General features: G+C 40.7%; 1 protein-coding gene across 3 annotated transcripts in view; it reads left to right on the top strand.

Moving 5' to 3' along the window:
- The first annotated feature begins 1,931 nt into the window (after window positions 1-1,931).
- Window positions 1,932-21,315, top strand: part of PDE7A (phosphodiesterase 7A) — a 114,441-nt gene continuing 95,057 nt past the window's right edge. For all 3 annotated transcript variants that reach the window (XR_004486007.2, XM_004274968.4, XM_033437589.2), the window contains exon 1: window positions 1,932-2,074. Coding sequence is in view for 2 of the 3 variants with exons in the window: in XM_004274968.4 (XP_004275016.1) it covers window positions 1,937-2,074 (138 nt within the window). In the remaining variant the exon portion in view is untranslated. The remainder of the gene's footprint in view (window positions 2,075-21,315) is intronic.

Here is a 21,315-nt window from a genome sequence, read left to right as displayed (position 1 = left end):
CCGCCCAGTTAGCAAGGGAACCTGTTATTTGTTTTCACTCCCTCCTGCAGTAGCAAGAGGCCCAATAAAGCCTTGCTTGAGCTTCCCGTCTGGCCTCTTAGTAATGAGTACAAGAACCCCGGTTGGTAACAGTTGCGCTGAAGGGAAGCTTACCATCTAGTGAAGACAAAAATTCACGAAACCACATTGGAAGTGATATCCTTTTAATAGTAGAAAGCAGACAAGTAGAAAAATGCCCACGAGAAGGTAGAAAGTTTTAAGTGATATAAAAGAAACAGATGTCATGGAAAGACGATAAAAGGTCTTGTAGACGTCTGTTGATTTATGGGATCAACAGCACATGTTACCTGATCTCATCGGTACTGGCTATGCAGTACTTTCAGAGACCTGCCACCTTGCCAGTGGCTGGTCATAGCACAGAAGTGGAAGCTTGGGTGACCTGAAAGCAGAGCCAAATCAGTTTTGCCAGCAGGGGAAAGCTTGTTCAGGCTGATGTCCCAGAGGCTGGAATGTACTTGAAACAAAGGGTTGCAGCTGAAAAGCTTTGATGGTTTGGGAGGAAATGTAACAAAATGAACCTGCAGTTTACAAACCATGTCAAGAGTTATTTTCTCCTGCCTTCTACAAATCAAAGCCAAGAAACGAAAACACTTTTGGTAAAAGGGCATGCAGTCTCCTTTCCCGCTCTGGCTTCTCATTTTCATCCTCCCCTTCTCATATTTTCCAGTGCATACTCTCACTTCTTCTTTCTCAGTCTCGGTGTTCCCTCCTCACCCCTCGCCCCCTCCCCACGCCCGCGCTCTCGGCTCCGCTCTTGGCCCCTCCGCCTGGGACGGCCCCGGGGCCGCACCTGCCAGGGGAGCGCCCAGCCCGACCCCGCCGGGGGACTGGCAGTGACGTAGCGGGGAGGACGGTGTCCGCGCGGCCCGCTGACGTCACTGCCGCAGCGGTCCCGAGCGAAGCCCAAGAATGGGAATTCGAGGAGGGAAACACGGCGGTGACCGCGCGGTCGCGGCTGAGCGCAGCGAGTGGGCCGCGTGCTTTGGGTTTTTGGAGCCGAAAAGCCGGAACCGCGCCTCTAGTGTAGGCTGAGCCCACCCCACACCCTCAGCGCGCCCGAACGCCAGAGTTTAGCGATAAGGGGAATGTCCCCAAACGGTGGGGCCTCGTGCGCACGCGCCTTGGCTGGGGGGCCTGCAGGACGAGGATTGGTGGGGGAGGAGGGCAGCGTGAAGCGGGAGAGGACTGTGACTGAGCTCCAAGGTGCGGCACAGGAGGAGGGCGGCTCAACCCCTCCGCTGCTAGCCGGTCTCCCTGGACGCTGCGGCGGCGCGGGGCCTGCGGCGCAGCGTCGTGACGTCACGGTGGCGGCGGTGGTGGTTGGCCCAGGGTCCGCGGCTGCAAAGTGTGAATTACGCCGGGCTCGCGCTGGCGGCGGAGTGAAGTCAGGCTCCGGGGGAGGGGAGGGGAGGGGCAGGACCGCGGCGGCGGCGGCCGGAGCTGGTGGCTGCACCCGAGCCCCGCGCGCCCTGAGTATCGCCGCTGGCTCCAGCAGTCTTTTCTTGCACCGCTTTGCTCTGTCCTTGCTCCGCTCCTGCGCCGCTGGCCCCGGACCCTCTCCTCTCGGCCGAAGAGCCTGGCGGCGCCGGGGTTCCCCCGCCGACTTGGCTCGTGCTGCACCCGCTTGCACCCCGGAGCCGGGAGCGCGCTGCTCTTCGTAACCGTCGCTGCGGCCGCCGCAGCGCCTTACCGCCGGCAACCCGGGTGGAGTGTTGGGGTGGGGGAGGCGTGAGCGCGGCTTCTCCGCCAGGGGTCGACGCCCGCCCGCCCTGCCCCCGCCTCGGCCCGGCGCCCCCGAGCCGCGGCCCCTTCCCAGCGCAGGGGCCGGCGGCCGCGGCAGGGCGGGCGCCGCGCGGGGGCAGGGCGGGCGTATTCAATGGAAGTATGTTACCAGCTGCCGGTGCTGCCCCTGGACAGGCCGGTCCCCCAGCACGTCCTCAGCCGCCGAGGGGCCATCAGCTTCAGCTCCAGCTCCGCGCTCTTCGGCTGCCCCAATCCGCGGCAGCTATCACAGGTAAGCGCCGCCGCCGCCGCAGCCACTGGGGGCCCACGCCTGGGGGCTTCTCTGTTGTTACCCCCCTCCCACCTGGCTTCACCTCCGCGACCCCTACTCCCCAGTCCTCGCCATTCACCCCAGATCCACTACTGCCCATTGTTCGGGGATTCCTAGTCTGGCCCCTCGATTCGGGAGCCTTTTCCTTGACCCTCGGGGCTTCAGCCCCCCGGCCTGCTCAAGCCTGGACCCGGGTGGGCTCTGGGAGCCCTGCAGACCCTTCCCAGGCCCGCCCCCCTGCGTGCTCAGCGGCTTAAGACTCAGGAATGACTTCGTTTTCTTCCCTTTCTCGACGTCTCGGTCTGGAAGTTGGGACTCTCTTCGTCGGCGGTGGCCCTGGGCACACCTGGCCACCCTCACGCCCACACACCTGTGCTGGGTGCGCGCCTCGCCTCCCGCAGCTCCCGCGCGCCCTGCGGTGCTCGGACGGTCCTGCGGTCCTCCGAACAATAGGCCGATTCCCGGTTGCTCTTCTCCCCGACTCCTTCGATGATGTGAATGGATCCTAAGTGGTATCGGTTTCCAGAGTGCTTCCTCGAAGCTTCGGTTTTCGTAAAGTTGATAGCCAGGAACCAGTTTTGTTTTTAATTTGATAAGGAGGTTTTAAGAGAAAAACTACTGTTGGAGCACTCCCAGGAAGACTTTGTTTTGAATGGGCCAATACCGGTTGCCCCTGAGAATTTCGTGTTTTGTTTTTTTCTGTGGTGATGCTGTTGGCCCAGCTTCTACTTCTGGCTGATTTTGATTGCCGGATTTAAAATAGGGAGGTTAAAAGAATTTTGTTTTGTTTACATTTGAACCGAGTGAGTGCCCTCCATTTCTGCTGCCAGAACGTCACATGTTCACGATCACTTTTTAAATCACGTATATTTATTTTTCCTGTTGATTAATATTAGCGTCTTTTATGGGGGTATATGTTTTTCTCCTATTATATTGTAAATATCTTGAGCCCGGTCTGTATTTCTTTTGGGTTTTACTGGTAATGTGGATAGCACCCGATAGAGATTTACTTACAGTAGGTGTGTCCAGTAAATATTTGCCATTTGCTTCTTTGCCTAAATTGTTTGTAGAGAGAGAGCAGTAGCCTATATTTGGGTTTCTCTGTGAATTGTTTTTATTTAAAATCAGACTTCTTTAGCAGGACAAGGTGGTATGCTAATGAGGTCAGAGTCAACTTGTAAAGATTACTATAATATTAAGTGACATCTAAAAATAATGCTACATAGTTACTTTTAAAGTTAGGTCCGTGATCTGCCTTTACAGTACTGCTTAAAGCATTTTCAGGTTCCACATTTAATACTGAAGAGATACTAATGCATTAAAAAGGTTTTTAATGGTAGTAACTTTTTCATTTCTTATATCAGCAGCACATGACTAATACCCATTTCCGGTTCAGTCTAAATAATCAAGGCAATCAGTACTCATTTGTAAAATTATAAAATGTGAATAAAGCTACTTGTGCTCCCCAAGGAGAAAATGAATTAGATGGGAGATTCCAAGGGAGTTAAAACAAGTAAGGCTGATGCCAGGGAGTTTACCTGATGTCTTAATTAATCCACAGAGACCAACTTTAAGCTCCATTCCTTCTTGAGTCATTTCCTAGCCTTAGATTTAAATGGGTAATGGAATTTTAAAAATATGATTGGCAGATAAAGCAAATATTGTATAGCCACACCATACTTACTATTAAAACTTAAAAGAAATTGTTTGTACCCCAAAGTGAAGTGTATAGGAACTTCTGAAAACTTGGACAGAAGTTTTCTTGAACTAACACTTTTTTCAAATTAGCGGTGCACAATATTAAAATGACAGTAAACTTACCATGTTGCTGAATGGGTATATTTATCATTATCAAGACTTTGATTATCATTTAATACTAAAACATATGTCATAGGGATTTCTTTAGGGCCAGATGGGAATTTGTAATAGACTGAAAAAGAGGTAGAAAATCTTGGAATCTTATTCAGAGCTTTATAAAGTAAATATTTGGTTAAATCAAAAGCTTTCTTTACCCTTGAATCTTCAGTTTCTAAGTCTTAAGTTAAAGGAATTATAAAAAGTTTGGGTGGTTTTGTAGTTTCATTTAAAAGACTTTAAGAAATCTGTTTTTCTTTTTTTTTTTTCCTTAGGCACTAGTAGAACAGTTATTTATATTAGAGTACTTGTATTCTAAAATATGTTCTCAACTAGCAGTCTTTTCCATTTTCATTGTAATATGGGAGCCCAGTTCTTAGTAGGGACTTAGTAATATTGGTTGAATGAGTGAATGGCTAATGAAGTTTTAAGTTTTATCTCTGACTGAGCATCAGTTGAAAATAGGACATCAACGAAAGGACTTTCATCCAGGTAAAGTGGTAACTCTTTTATCCAAAACTTGGCTCTCCAGACTTTAACAGATTCAGGAAGTAAGCGAAGACTCTGAGCGACCAAAGTAGATTTGGAGATCCTCTCAAAGCCAGTGTGTTTTAGGCAAAATTCTGACGAACTTGTTTTCCAAGTAGCAGCAGATTTGAAGGGGGATGGGAGGCTGCTAGAGTCAGGTTCATACTGATAGCAGCAAAAGTTGACAGCTGACGCACCCAAAGCTCGGGGTCAGAAGAAACGCTCTTCAAAGCCAAAAACTTTTAAAAAGGACATAAAGTTTGGCATCTTGAGTGTTATACAACACAGTTATGTTTTTGACATTAGTCAAAATAACATTTAATGGAGTCTGTTTTTAAAAGTTGAAAGATTTGTGCTGTTTAAAAAAAACAAAAAATCTCCATGCCGAACATTTTAAGTGTTGATATTTAAATGGACAAGCCCGAGTTATCTGGAAGGTTCATTTATGTGGAGCACCAAGTCTCCCAAGGATGCCAAGTAAATGAAGCATTAACTTTTTGTTTTAAATCAGGTCATGTACTACTTTCTCAAATGGTTAATACAATTTTTTTAATTATTTGAAAAATAAGGATAATAGAAGATGGTTGATGATTGTTTTCACCATTTTGGGGATATCTGTTGTTAGTTGAGTATAAAAACATTTATCTTGCAAAATACGTTTCTTATTTGGAAAAAAATATTGTGAGAGCAGAAATTATCTTGTTCACCACTGTGGCCACAGTGCTTTGCATAGGTAGGTGCTTATTAAGCATGGAAGTTGAGCTAGTGTATTGATAGCATGCCAAAACACCGCACCTGGGATTATTTCAGTCAGATTTTCTATACACTGGAAACAAATCGTATTTGGGTTAGAAAGCTGAGGTTTAATTTTTAAAATTTAACATAAATCTATGATATGTATTATTATTGAACAAAATTTGGGGATCTAACATGTAAACTTATGCTTTTAATACCATAATAATCTAAATTTGATTTCTAATTTAGCATCTGTATCTTTTTTTTTTTAAATAGATTTGATTTTTTAGAGCGGTTTTCGATTCACAGCACTGTTAAGTGGAACACGCAGAGATTTCCCTCACCTGGAACATGCGTAGCTTCCCCATCATCAGTATCTCCTACATGAGCAGTACATGAACCTCCCTAACACATCAGTATCACCCAGAGTCCATAGTTTACCACAGGGTTCATTCTTGGTGTCTTTTTTTTTTAATCCAGAAACTATTCCACAAATATTTACTGAACACCTCTGTGAACAAGGCTCCTTGTGTTAGGTGCTGAGAAAATGTAAAGAATTAGTAGTTTAAAAAAAAAAAAAAATCACTTGTGAGCCTGCCAACCTAACCAAGTTTTTCTTTGAAGCATTGCCTTCCTTATTCATAAACATTTTTCACCTGTATTCACAGTCCACCTCTCTGGTGTCTTTGGTAATGTTCTAAGAATATAACAAATTATCGAGGTCCTGTATGTGCCAGAACAGTTCAGAGCCCCTTGGATAAAAGTTGGTTGGTTTCTCCTTGAAAAAGCTTTTACAGGATTGTGGTGGGGAAAATGGTATGCTTATATATGACATAATTTTTGTACTGGGGTTATCAAGCTCTAATGAGACTACAAGAAGGTATACCTAAATTTCCTGGGTAAATCAGGGGAAGCCTCACGTGGTAGTTGAGCCTTAGGCTAAGGCCTGAAGGTTAAGAAGATGTTTCTCAGTAAATGGGTGCATGTAGGGGAGGAGGAGAGAGGAGGCGCAGGTAGCTATGTAGATCAAAAAGCACCATCAAAAGAAGTTTTTGTGATGATGGAAATGTTCTCTGCAGTACCTAAGATAATAGTCACTAGCCATATAGCTAGGTGAGCCCTTGAAATATGACTGGTTTTGACTGAGGGATTGAATTTTAAATACAGTTTTGTTTAAATAGCTCCATATGGCTAGTGGCTACTGTATTGGCAGAGCAGGTGTGTAGTGTGCTTAATGATGGTTAGTAGTGATGTCACGCTGATCTGTCCGTAGCACGTTCTCCGGATGCGGAACATGAGAGCTACTTTCAGGTTGTTGCTGTTGGCTGCAAAACTTCATTTAATACCTTCATGCAAATTTGATAAAGTCCTTAGAGTGGAAGCACTAGATTGGGTCGAGAGGTAGGAACACTTTCTGGCTTTCTAGAATTCTCTCTTTTACAGTGCAAAGATGAATGAGCATATCTTTCATCTCCAATCACATAGTATTAAATTGTAATACTTATATGTTAAATAACCATTTTATAAATATTTTATAAACATTTATATAAACGTTTTACTGCTTCAGTAGATGTGCTGTGGTACACCGAGTTTGTTTTCACTTGCAGTAAGCAAGGGTGTACGGTTTCTCGACTGTTTTTTGTACATTTGCATTACCTCTTTTGTGACATTTCATTTGCATATCCTGTACTTATTTATGGAGGCTCTTATATATCTAATATCAGTTTGTAAATTGCATCATTTTAAATATTGTTAGCATAGTTGTTGCCTTTTCACAAGCCTGCGTTCAGAAGCCAGTACAGGGGTTGTGTGAACAGTGGTGAACGGGGGAGTGATTCTGTTCCTGACACCTTCCTCCCTGCCCACTCCCAAGACACTCCTTTGGTTGGGACCTTGGTTTCATTTTTCTATTTTCAGAAATACTTCGTATTTTGATTTAAATTCAGTACTACCGTATTTTGGCTTATACTTCAGAACAAATATGTATTTATACTATATTTCAAAAAACATGCTCAAACATAATATTAATGTAAATTTATAGTGTATTTGGACTGCAGATTTGATTGTGGAGTAGGGTGTTCAAATTACTGGTTTATAAGTTGTCATCAGGAATACGTGTAGTCTGTGGGATGTGAATTGAGAGGTTTTAGACCTATGTCCAGATTTTGGTGCTTTGTTGCAATGCCTAGAGTTCTGTCAGTTGTACATACTGTCCACTCAAAAAAAACTTTTTTAAACACAAATGTCCTGTGAGAGGTAAAATATTAAGCTCTTTGCAGGAGTGAGGAAGATTAGGGCGCCCACTTTGGGTGGAAAGAGAGAGAGGGATGTACCGTCCATTCTCTTCGAGGCAATTTGATAAGACTTCTGCTAACACTTTAGTGTAAATTTCAACTCTTCCTTTCCCCTTCCCTCCTTCCCTCCCTTCCTCCCTTTATTCCTTTTTTCCTTTTTCAGAAAGGATTACAGCAGTTTTAAAGAATTGACTTCTTTTCTGGGGATGGATATAGAGACAGGCTTGGAAGAAGAGAGCTGAAGAAAGGGAAACGGACAGAGTTTAGCTTAACTCAGTTTTTGTCTGGGATCATTAATAGTCATAAAAACACCTAGGAAATTTAGATGATAAAGAACCCTCATTGCATGCAGATCCTCTTAATGAATTTAATTTTTTTCTTTTTCTGTACTAAAGACTGTGTGTATCACATTTGTTGTGTGGCTATAAAATCTTTCTAATTTTGTTAGAAGTCTCTTGACTCAATATCTTTAGTGGAAGTTTTCTGGACATTCTTACATTCCCTTTGGCTACTCCAGAAAACTTCAACAATTAATTTTTTTTTTTTTTTTTTTGGCTGTATGCGGGCCTCTCACTGTCGTGGCCTCTCCCGTTGCGGTGCACAGGCTCCGGACGCACAGGCTCAGCGGCCATGGCTCACGGGCCCAGCCGCTCCGCGGCATGTGGGATCTTCCCGGACCGGGGCACGAACCCGTGTCCCCTGCATCGGCAGGCGGACTCTCAACCACTGCGCCACCAGGGAAGCCCCAACAATTAATTTTTAATCTTCTAATTTAAAAACAACTCAAAATATTTTTTTCTGGCTACAGATTGCTCATATCTTATGATTATTTTGAATTGAGAGAAAATTAAGTGTATATTCTCTTCCATATTTAAATGGCCTGTTCTTGCCTGAAAATAAGGTAGACCGTTAATTTTTACATTGTTGCCAAATATGCCTTTCAAAAGGTTATTCACAAGTAAATGATACTTTTTGCATGGTTGCATTCAGGTGTAAGTGTTCATGCGGTCAGTATGTGGGGAAAGGAATAAAAGCTATATTTGTAGATGAGCCTTCTAAGCTTGTGGGGCTTCATTTTGGCTGCTGGCAGGAAGCCTTCTGAAGGGATCTATGCCGCTGATCCTGTGCCTGTCATCAGAGAATCTCTTGCTTATAATTTTGAGTAGGAATTTTGGATTATTGCTCCATGCCTCCACCTGCTGGTAGGGATGGCTCTTCGTTTTCTGAAGATTATGGCTAGAGGGAGGAAAGGGCAAAGGCAGGGCATAATTTGGGGAAGAAAAATTATTAATCAGATAACTCAATTTCGGCAAAACCTACTCTGTTGCTCGAAGTTTTGAGTAGACCAAACTCTAGCTCAGGACCATGTAAAGGACTTGGTAAACAGTGCTTAATAAAGATGCAGTAGTCTTGCTTCAATATTAATTATAATTATTTGTTTCCATTTATTGAGGACCTTCTACATGCCAGATACTGTAATTGATGTTTTTAATCTTTACAGAAGATTGCTTTATGAGATAATTGGCAGTACTCTCATTTTCACCAAGGAGTGAGTAAACTGAGCTTAGAGACATTAAATCCCACTTTTACCAAGAAGTAAGTAAACTGAGCTAACAGGCAAGTTAAATCGCTTGTCTGAGGCATCAGGCAAGATCTTGGAGAAGAGCCTGTCATGTTCCACACCCTTACTTTCAAACTGGTCTCCCTCATTGGTGAAGGTGAGTGGAATATAGTTAGACTTTTAGGCTCACGGATTATAGATTTTGTTGGTTCATGGATCTTGATAAAGAAAACAAATTTGATGATTTGAGATGATTATTTGAAATGATAACCTTCGCTCTGGTCTTTTCAAACCATATCTGGAATATTTTGTTCTAGATGCCATGTTGTAGGAGGAGATGATTAAGCTAAATCAGACTCTGAAGATAGTGACCAGGGTCATGAGGTGATTTGAAAACTGTATCGTTTGACAGGTGACTGAAGAAATTGGAGACATTTAGTCTGGAGAAAAAAGACTCAGGTTTTGGGCCAGCGGGGGTGGGAATGGAGGTGGGGAATGCTTGGTGAGAGATGGTGGAGCATTGCTGTCTTCCAGTATTTGAAGGATTGCTATGTGAATGAGAGGGAGGAGAAGAGGATTAATTGAGATTTTGATTGGTTGTGTGTTCTTGATTGCGATACCCTTTTCCTACTTTGTGAGGTCAGTTGCTAATACACAGGAAGGATCCAAGCTTAAAGTTGTCACTTGTCCAAGGCCACACAACTAGGTACTGGAAATGGATTAAACTCTGGGTCATTCTGACCCTAAAGCCCATGCATTTTCTTCTACTTCCTCTTACTGCGTGGAAAAAGGATGTTACCTCAGAGGGTAGATAAGTACCAATAGGTAGAAACAATAGCAATAGAAAGGGAGATCTTGTGTTTAAGCACACTAGTAATAAAAGAAATGCAGGTTAAAAGAATGATACTGATTTTTGCTTTCAGATTGGCAAATTTAAAAAAAATAAGTGTATAGCTTGAAGATTATACTCAGGTAATGCTGGTAGGAGTCTAATTGTTTTACGTTTTCTGAAAAGTAATTTGGCAATTGAATAAAATAATTAATACTTTTGCCTGATAATTTACTTTTGGGTATCTGTCCTGAGCAGATAACTAGAAATGTAGATAAAGATGAATGATCTTCAAGGATATTCATCATGTATTTATCACTGAAAAATTGAAAACAAATAATTTATAAATGGTTTACTATAGTATTTCTTATTGTGAGTATATGGTATTTATTTTTATATTGTGTGACCACTAAAATGCATTGAAGAATTTAAAGTATGTATAGTGTAAATTGTTCACAAATGGCTAAATAAATTTTAGTATTTTCTACTATTTCTGTATTGTGTGCCCACTAAAATACTTGGAAGAATTTGAAGAATATTTAATTGCATGAAGAATTGCTTACAACATTAAGCTAGCAAACAAACAAAAAAAATCCTCAGGGTATTTACAGATTTATCCCGATTTTGTTTAAAAATAAATCACAAAATATATACATATTCACATACTGTGCATGATTGCAGAAGGAAGAAAAGCCAATGTATATCCCAAAATGCTAACAGAAGCCATCTGTGGATGCTGAAATTATAAGTAATTTTTAACTTTTTGTTTAGAATTTTGTGTAATTTTACGTGTTCTTCTTTTAACATGAATCTCCGTTTTAACTACAATAATCCTAGAAAAAGTCAAACAAGTTGTATTTGGGCCCAAATCTCTGACAGAGATGTCCAGAGAGGAAGTACACTGCCTCATGAGATTAAAAATTCCCGAAAGATACTTGGATGAGGTTCTTGTCAAGGGGTTTGACTTTTCTGGTTCTGTCTGACCTCATGATTCTATAATTCTTGGCGTAACTCAGCTGTATGCATGACAGGTATTTTTGTATAGCTCTGATAATGATAAAGTAGCTTCACTCTCCATGGGAGATGTTGGGAAGTAAATTTAAGTATAGTTATTGTTTTAAAGGAGAGCTGTTTGATGATAGCGCGTGAAGAGATCTTGAACAGTGGCAGTGGTGGAAGGAATAGAGACAGGAAGTCAGGAGTTAGGTCCTCGGAACTGATTTGATTTGACAGGTTAAAAACAAACAAAAAACTTCACCTTTTAAATTTAGGAGACCAGGTAGATCATGAAGCTAGTAATAAAAATACAAAAGGAAGAAGAGGCAGGTTTTATTTTTTTTTCTTTTCCTCTTTTGTGTATGTGTGTGGAGGATTGGGGGAGGGTGGTGGAGTACATTATAAGTTTACTTTTTAAATATGTTGAGTTCAAGTGTCTGGGAGCCCTCCAGTTGGGATGTCCAGTAGGCAGTATCTTAGGACGAAGGTTAAGACTAACGACATATTTTGACTTCTACTACAAGGGTTTTCAAACATTTTTTGCTCACATATCCCTTTGAAAAACTAGGGGAAAAAACCCACAAAAAACTGGATACCTTCTTACATATCTAGAATTTTTCTTCCAAGTGTATTTGTAAACGATGTAGATTTTGGTGTATTATTTAAATCACAGTTTTAAATACATCCAGGGGAATTTTTAAAATTTGATATGCCCATCATCTGTTTTAATAAAATGTGAGCAAGCTCTTAATTTTAACAGAATCTTTACATTCCTTATTTTTCTCTTTGAACTCATTTCTGTTTGACAGTCTCTACATATTCTTATCCTAACGTATTCTTTTATATTTGAAAGCGTTTTGTCAATCACAGTGTCATACTTTTCTACAACAAAAGTAAATTCATTCATTAATTTAGTAGATGGAAATAGAAAGTACTTAAGCAGTGTCACCCAGTTCTTCTGAGTTCTATGCAAAAACAGTTATAATTTAAAACATTTGAAATTTCCTGTGTCTGTAAGGCTGTGTCAGATTTATTTTGGATTGAGTTACCAATACAATGATAACCAGTAGACAATCAAAACAACATGTGAGTTATTAAATTTAATAAGTATTAAATAGTAAAAATTTCATTGGAAATGTATTTTGTTTATTTTAAATCATTTAGAAATCTATTTTATCCATTTATAAGTATTATTAGAAAAGATGAGGTTCTGCACCGATTCTCTTCCTTTTTTACTTTAAAGTATTGAGAAATCTTGTCCACAAATTTAGTAGATGGTAATAAAAAGTGCTTTATTTTAGCAGTATCACCCATTCTTTTGAGTTGACAGCAAAGTGATCCACAATCAAAAATACTTTTAAGGCTTTCTCGAGTAGCAAATGGATTTGGTTCTCCTTTCATTTTCATGGAAATAGGAGCTGGTGACCATTTGATTTGAAAAAAATTTGATACCCAGTCTGGAGAGCAATTACCTTTTTCAGCATTAATATTTGAAACTCTCCTTTTGGCTCCTCAGCTGTTGTTAGGCCCCAGCTCCACAGTAAGTTTCAGGACTTGTAGAGATTTATGTAGGGCAGAAGAGGAGAGGTGAAAGGGGAGAGGAGGTAAATGAAAACTGACGTGTCAGTAGAATAGTTCTAGAAAATTGTACATATGGAAGTTGAAGACCTAGAAATCAATTCCCTTGAAACTTTCCATGCCCAGGTGCTCCTCAGGGTATGTATGCATGACCCAGTTTGTAGACCACTGTTTACTGTATTTCACCTTATTACCTTGTTGCTGTATTTTACTGTTCTCCATAGGCATGCAGAAATAATACCTTACACATCAGGTGTTTTTTTTTTTTCCTGATTTTGTTTGCTCATAATCCTGGATCTCCATACTTAATCATTTTAGGCCTTCTTTAGGAATGGAATCAGAATATTAATGCTTGAAAGAGACCTTATAAGTAATTTATCTTCAACAGTTTGAAGATTTGGTTGTCGAGACTCAGAAAGGTCAGGATTTCTCCAAGATCACACAATTAGAAAGTGGAAAAATTAAAGCTGTAAACTTAGTTCTTCCAACTTTTAATCTGTTGCTTTTCTCACTATACCCCTACTTCCTTATAGAAGGATTGATTTATAGGATTTCCATAAGTAGCAGTCTTTCTTTACTGAACATTATTCCTTTGAGTAGCGTTTGCTGATAGACCAGTGATTATTTGAACAAGTTAAAGGACAAACACACTCAATTTTTAAAATGTCTGAGTTACTCCTACTTAAAATATAGTCCGATAAAGCAAAACCATTACTGAAAGTGTATTGGGCCTGTTAGGAAGATATTTGTTAAAATGTGATTTATGTATAACTCAGCAGGAATAACCTTTTAAAAAGGAACACATATTTCACCTGTATTTTAAAAATTAACTTAAGAATAAAACTTTTTTTTCCACTTTAGGGAATAAAAGAATTTTAGCAAATAAAAGAATATTCTTGATATACAAAGAGCTCACTCTCTAAACCATTTATGTGTTTACTATGTATGAAAGGGTGAGTGGTAGAATTTTTTTTTTTTACTTCATTTTACTTTTTGCTTGAATTCTTCATAGTGCACGTATATTTTAAGAAAAACAATGAAGTTATTGTGAAAAGCGAACTTCTTTTTAAGAGCAGTTTTAGTTTCACAGTAAAATTAAGAGGAATGTCAGAGATTTTCCATGTATATCCTGTCCCTACACATGCTTAGCCTCCCCCATGATCAACTTCCCCCCCAACAAAGTGGTACACTTGTTACAATTGATGAACCTAAATTGATATAATCATGCAAATTCCATACTATGTATGTATGTTAGGGTTCACTCTTGGTGTTATACAGTCTGTGAGCTTGGACAAATGTATAATGAAATGTATCCATCAGTACAGTATCATACAGAGAATTTTCACTACCCTAAAAATCCTCTGTGCTCCACCTAATTATCCCTACCCCTCAGTTCCCAACAACCACTGAACGTTTTTACTCTCTCTCTAGTTTTCCCTTCTCCAGAATGTCACATAATTGGATTCATACAGTCCTCTGCCTTCGGGATGGCATCTTTCACTTCATAATGTGCATTTAAGGTTCCTCCTTGTTTTTTCATGGCTTGGTAACTCATTTCTTTTTAGCACTGAATACTATTTCATTGTCTGGATGTATCACAGTTTATTTATCCATTCATCTACTGAAGGACATCTTAATTGGCTTCCAGGTTTTGGCACCGTGAATAATGCTGCTACAAACATCTGCTGCATTTTTGTGTGGACATAAGTTTTTAACTCCTTTGGGTAAATACCAAAGGAGTGTGATTGTAGGATCATATGGGTAAAAGTATATTTAGTTTTGTAAGAAAACACCAAACTATCTTCAAAGTGGCTGTACCTCTTTGCATTCCCACCAGCAGTGAATGAAAATTCCTGTTGTTCCACATCATCACCAACATTTAGTATTCTCAGTGGTCTGGATTTTAGCCATTCTAATAAGTGTGTAGTGATAGCTCATTGTTTTAATTTGCATTTCCCTGATGACATCTTTTCACATGCTTTTTGCTATCTGTATACCTTCTTCAGTGAAGTGTCTCTTAAAGGTCTTTGGCCCATTTTTAATTGAGTTGTTTTCTTATTGTTGAATTTTAAGAGTTCTTTATATATTTTGGATAATAGGCCTTTATTAGATGTCTCCTTTGCAAATATTTTCTCCCAGTGCATGTCTTGTCTTCTCATTCTCTTGACATTGTCTTTTGTAGAGCAGAAGTTTCAGCTTATCAGTTTCGATTTTTTTTTTTTTTTGGTGGACTGTGTCTTTGGTGCTGTATCTAAAAAGTCATCACCATACCCAAGGTCATCTAGATTTTTTCCTGTGTTTTCTTCTAAGAGTTCTATAGTTTTGTATTTTATATTTAGGTCTATGATTCGTTTTGGGTTAATTTTTAAAAATTTATTGGAGTATAGTTGCTTTTCAGTGTTGTGTTAGTTTCACCTGTACACCAAAGTGAATCAGCTGTACGTGTACACATGTCTCCTCTTTTTTGGGTTTCCTTCCCATTTAGGTCACCACAGAGCATCAAATAGAGTTCCCTGAGCTATACAGTAGGTTCTCATTAGTTATCTACGTTTTGGGTTAATTTTTGTGAAGAGTGTAAAGTCTGTATCTAGATTCATTTTTGCATGAGGATGTCCTGTTGTTCCAGCACCATTTGTTAAAGAGACTATCTTTGCTCCAGACTATCTTTGTTTTGTTGTCAAAGATCAATTAACTGTACTTCTGTGGCTCTATTTCTGGGCTCTCCATTCTGTTCCATTGATCTATTTGTCTGTTCTTTCATCAGTACCACACTCTCTAGATTATTGTAGCTTCATAGTAAGTCTGGAAGTCGGGTAGTGTCAGCCCTCTTGACTTTGGTCTTCTTCTTCAATATTGAGTTGGCTATTCTCAGATTTTTGCCTCTCCATATAAACTTTAGGATTAGTTTGTTGATATCCCCCAAGATAACTTGCTGGGGGAATTTCCTGGCAGTCCAGTGGTTAGGACTCTGTGTTCTCACTGCTGAGGGCCTGGGTTTGATTCCTGGTTGGGGAACTAAGATCCCACATGCCTCATGGCGCAGCCCCCCCCCCAAAAAAAAAAGATAACTTGCTGGGATTTTTGATTGGGATTCCATTGACTCTGTAGATCATGTTGTGAAGAACTGACATTTTGACAATATTGAGTCTTCCTATCCATGAACGTGGAATGTCTCTCCATTTATTTAGTTGTTTGATTTGGTTCATCCAAGTTTTGTAGTTTTCCTCCTATAGATCTTGTACACATTTATACCTAAATATTTCATTTTGTGGGGTGCTAATGTAAATGGAATTGTGTATTTAATTTTAAATTGCAGTTGTTCATTGCTGGTATATGGGAAAGCGATTGACTTTGTATATTACCCTTGTACCCAGCAACCTAGCTGTAATAACTCATTAGTTCCAGGAGTTTTTTTGTCTGTTTTTTTCCGATTTTCTACATAAATGATCATGCGACCTGTGAACAAAGAGAGTTTTATGTCTTCCTTTCTAATCGGTATACTTTTTATTTCCTTTTATTGTCTTATTGCATTAGCAAGGATTTCCAGTATGATGTTGAAAAGGAGTGGTGAGTGGCCTTAGTCCTTGAAGGATTCTTTACTTTTAACAGGGCAATGTAATAAGATCTATAGGAAAAAAATTAAGACTACTCAGCAGAAGGTTAGCAGAAGACTCACTCAGTTCCAGGAAGAAATACAAATGTAGGAAAACAGGTTCAGCTTTGCTAGTAATAAAGGAAATGCAAAATAAAATAAATTTTAAAAATTTGGGGGGTGGGGAAACATTTTCTTACTGGTAAAGACTGGCAAAACCCAATCTTAGCAGGGTGTGAGAAAACGGTCTTTTTTTTGTTTGTTTGTTTTAATTAATTAATTTATTTAATTTTGGCTGCATTGTGTCTTCCTTGCTGCACACTGGCTTTCTCTAGTTGCGGTGAGTGGGGGCTACTCTTCGTTGTGGTGCCTGGGCTTCTCCTTGCAGTGGCTTTTCTTGTTGCGGAGCGCAGGCTCTAGGCACATGGGCTTCAGTAGTTGTGGCACGTGGGCTCAGTAGTTGTTGCCCACGGGCTCTAGAGCGCAGGCTCAGTAGTTGTGGCTCATGGCTTAGTTGCTCAGCGGCATGTGGGATCTTCTCGAACCTGGGCCAGAACCCGTGTCTTCTGCATTGGCAGGCAGATTCCCAACCACTGTGCCACCCAGGGAAGCCCCGAAAATAGGTATTCTTATAAATAGAGCTGGGAGCATCATTTGGTTCAATCTTTTGGGAATACAGTAGGTTTTTACAAATCAAAATTTTAAATGTGAATATTACCCTTTCTGCAGTCCTGTAATTTATCCAAAGGGACAGTTAGAACAATTTGCTAAGATACATGTGCATAGATTTTTGGCAACAATTTGCAGTATTGATATTGATGGATGTTTAGGTTATTTCAGTGCTCATCATTGGATATTGTTAAAATACGGTGTTTTAATTCAGCGTAAAACTCTATATCCAGTCAAATGATGCCACAGATCCATATTTGTCTTAGAAAGGTATACGTAACAGTTTGAATGGGGAAAATTTTAGCTGAAAAGTGGCATGTATATATTAGCCTGTTGATTTAACTTTCTATGTAATATCTGCATTTGTCAATAAAAACATGGAGGATATTGTATACACCAGTGTATGAATACATACAAGTCTGGAAGGTCGCTCAGCAAAATGTTAACAGTGGCTATCTTTGGGTACTGGGGTTTCTGGTAACTTTTACTATTTTTGTACTTTTGTGGTTTGTTGTATTTTTTTTTTTTTGTAATCAGAGAAATCAGTTTTTTTAAAAAAACAACATTAAAAAAGTAACACGCTGTCAGGTGGAATATCATTTAAGTAGAAATAAAGTTATGAAGAAACTTAGGTCTAGTTAGCAAATAATTTATTATAGGTTGGTCAGAAACGAGTTATTCACTGGCACATAGTAGGTATTCAGAGTGGTTTATTAAAATGGAATTATAGTGGGGGAATGATGTATGGAGGAATGCACTGCTTTTTTTTTTTTTTTTTTCCAGTATGTGGGCTTCTCATTGTTGTGGCCCCTCCCGTTGCGGAGCACAGGCTCCGGACGTGCAGGCTCAGCCGCTCCGCGGCATGTGGGATCTTCCCGGACCGGGGCACGAACCCATGTCCCCTGCACCGGCAGGCGGACTCTCAACCACTGCGCCACCAGGGAAGCCCTGCACTGCATTTTTAATGGAAAAATGAAGTGAGTTTGGAGGCAGATAGTTTACAAAAAATATTATGCCTATTTCAGAGCTGAGAAGGTAAGCTTTCTGCTATAATATTTATGACCTGGAATCATAGAACATCAATGTTAGAAGAGTCTGTGGAAGTCAGCCCCCTCAACATCCAGATAAGTAAACTGAAACCAAGGAGGTTAAAGGACACACCGGGCAATCCAGAAGTCTCTTCTGTTGAACATCCTGATTTTGGCTGCTCAGTTTTTGCTTGAACATTTTTGGAATGAGAAGATTACCACTTTATAAGGCAGTCCATTTTGGTGTTGAAAGGTGTAATGGGTTGAATAGTGTCCACCAAAAATTCATGTCTACTTGGAACCTCAGAATGTGACCTTACCTGGAATGAGGATCTTTGCAAATGCAATCAAGATGAGGTCATATGGGTTAGGGCAAGCCCTAAGTCCAATGACTGAAGTCTGTCTAAGAAGAGGAGAGGACACACAGAGCCTCTGACATACACACAAGAAAGAAGGCCATTTGAAGAGGGAGCAGAGATTGGAGCGATGCAGCTACAAGCCAGGAACGCCAAAGATTGCAGGGATACACCAGAAACTACTGAGATGCAAGGAAGGATTCTTCCCTAAAGCCTTCATTCCGAGGCAGCACAGCCCTGCCGACACCTTGATTTTGGACTTCTGGCCTCCAGAACTGAGAGAGAATAATCTGTTGTTTTAAGCCACCCAGCTGGTGGCACTTGGTTACAGCAGCCCTAGGAAACTAATACAAATGGGTTTGAATATTTTAAATGTGTGTGTTCGCTCTCGCAGTCAGCAGATGTTTACGGAGCACTCTTTACGTGCCAGGCACTTGGCTAGGTATATCAGAGATAAGTGAGACGTGCTTCCTGCCTCCATTCCTAGAGTGTGTCCATCAGGAAGGACAGCCGTGTAAGTACGTGACTGCAGTACTGGACTAGGATTGTGTGTGAAGTTCAGTGGTGGCACAGTGGAGCTGGGAGAACCAGGGATGGTTTTACAAGCGACCTTTATGGTGGGTTTGAACGAAAGAGCTGAAATCAACCTCTGTGGGAATTCTGCTTGATTCTGCCACCGCTAGTGCTATCACTCCTACCTAGTTCAAGGTATGTAGCATCCTGTTACTAGAATTCTCTCACCACAGATCAGTCGAAGTAATTTTTATTTTTATTTTCTTATTTTGCCTGCACCGCATGGCTTGCGGGATCTCAGTTCCCTGACCAGGGATTGAACCTGGGCCTCTGCAGTGAAAGCGCCGAATCCTAACCACTAGACCATCAGGGAACTCCCCGAAGTAATTTTTAAAATGCAACCAGATCGGGCTTCCCAGGTGGCGCAGTGGTTGGGAGTCCACCTACCGATGCAGGGGACGCAGGTTCGTGCCCCGGTCCGGGAGGATCCCACATGCCGCGGAGCGGCTGGGCCCGTGAGCCATGGCCGCTGAGCCTGCGCGTCCGGAGCCTGTGCTCCGCAACGGGAGAGGCCGCAACAGTGAGAGGCCCGCGTACCGCAAAAAAAGAAAAAAAAAATGCAACCAGATCATGCTTCTCTACTGAAAACATCAATGGGTTCTTACCACAATGAAAATAAAATCCAAACTCCTTTTCATCATACAGCCCCATAAAATCTGATCCCTCCTAACTTCAGTCGCATCTCCTTATACAGTGGTCTTCTTGCTGTCTGTGAACACTGTCAGGTTTGTTCCCATCTTGGACTTTGCACCTGCTCTGCCCTCAGACCCAGGATCTTCCGTGGCTCCTCTTCCTTCAAGTCTCGGCTCCCTCTTTGCAGAGGAGCCTTCCCTGACCACCCTATTTAAAAGCCCCCCTCCCCCATCTATCTATTACCTTGTTTTATTTATGGCACATACCACTAACTGGATTTGTCTATTTCTGCCTCGCTTCCAGCCTGCATCCCTGCCACCATAGAATGTGTGGTCTGGAAGCAGGGATCTTGTTTATACTGTTCGCTGCTTATACTGTTCACTGCTGTGTCCCTAGTGTACAACACATAGGAAGTGTTCAGTACAGAAGAAAGAAGAAAAACTTACTTTTTTAATCTCACGCTTATCATGTCAGATCATATGTCACCATGACTCTCTTTGGGATGAATCCCAAACTGTATTCTTATAATTTCATTTTATAGTCCCAGCCTATTCCCTCCCCCCGAAAATTGCACCTTCATCTTCATATCCTTTCTGAGCTGCCCTCTGTGGTATTGGAGCTATCTTAATTTCTAAAATTGTGTAATCTTATTTAAGGATGCATTGAGTTTTAGAAAAGTTGCCCGAAGTAACACAGCCACAAATGGTGTTGCTAGGATTTGAACTTAGATCTCTCCCTGACTAGAGCGCCTTTCTGGTTGTTCTCCTATGGGGGTTTTGGTGAGTGGGAGGTAAAAATCCAGAATTAAAATAGGAGCCTTGTCCATTTGGACTAGAAATAGCAAACACTTATTATTTGTTTCTATAAAAAGAGCTCCGCGATATTTGTTGAAAGGAATTCTAAAAAGTAACTTTAATTTTTTTCGACTAAAGTTAATTTTCTTGTTATAAAGAAGAAAGTAAACATCATCAGTAGTCTACCACCCAGAGACAGCTGCTGTTAACATTTTAGAACATTTTTATCCAATATTTTTCTGTGCAGAAATAAAATAATGTTATGTCATTTTCCTACATAAATCTTTCTCTGAATTTTGAAATAATTTCCTAATGTAATTATTAGATCAAAGCATATTGCCAAATTTTTTTCCAGAAAGGTGACCCCAATTTACATTTCCGTGAGCAGCACATGAGTGCCTTTTCATACCTTTTCAATATTTTTGGTTTCCACTTCTTGGATTTTTCTTGATATTAAACTTGGAATATATGTTTATTAGTTACCTACTAACTATCCTGGAATTGTCTATATCCATTGCCTATTTTTCTATTGGCAGCTTAGTATATTTTAAATCAGTTTTTAAATTTTACATTGATAATGAAAATGTTGTCATATTTGTGGCAAACTTCCACCTTTTTGACTTATTTTTTTAAATTTTATTTATTTATTTTTGGCTGCGTTGGGTCTTCATTGCTGTGCGCGGGCTTTCTCTAGTTGTGGTGAGCAGGGGCTACTCTTTGTTGCGGTGCGTGGGCTTCTCATTGCGGTGGCTTCTGTTGCGGAGCACGGGCTCTAGGCGCATGGGCTTCAGTAGCTGTGGCATGTAGGCTCAGTAGTTGTGGCTTGCGGGCTCTAGAGCACAGGCTCAGTAGTTTTGGCTTAGCTGCTCTGCGGTATGTGGGATTCTCCTGGACCAGGGCTCGAACCCATGTCCCCTGCATTGGCAGGCAGATTCCTAACCTCTGTGGACCACCAGGGAAGCCCCTTGACTTATTTTTAATAAAATGATGTTCTACCTGTACTGCTAAGCCTTTATCTAGTAAGTCTTATCTCTTTAATGATGTAGTCATCAGAGGGAATTTTTGTTAATAAAAGTTTTCAGCATTTTAAATTCTTCTACACAAACTTTTTGTCTTCAGCGTACTAATTTGATAAAGATCTTTTTCATTTTAATAAGTTGTATGGATTAATTGTCAGTAACA

The sequence above is a fragment of the Orcinus orca genome, chromosome 17 (assembly GCF_937001465.1).
Source record: "Orcinus orca chromosome 17, mOrcOrc1.1, whole genome shotgun sequence".
NCBI classification, from domain to species: domain Eukaryota; kingdom Metazoa; phylum Chordata; class Mammalia; order Artiodactyla; family Delphinidae; genus Orcinus; species Orcinus orca.
Note: the sequence above shows the minus strand (reverse complement) of the source record. Positions and strands in the feature narration are given on the sequence as shown.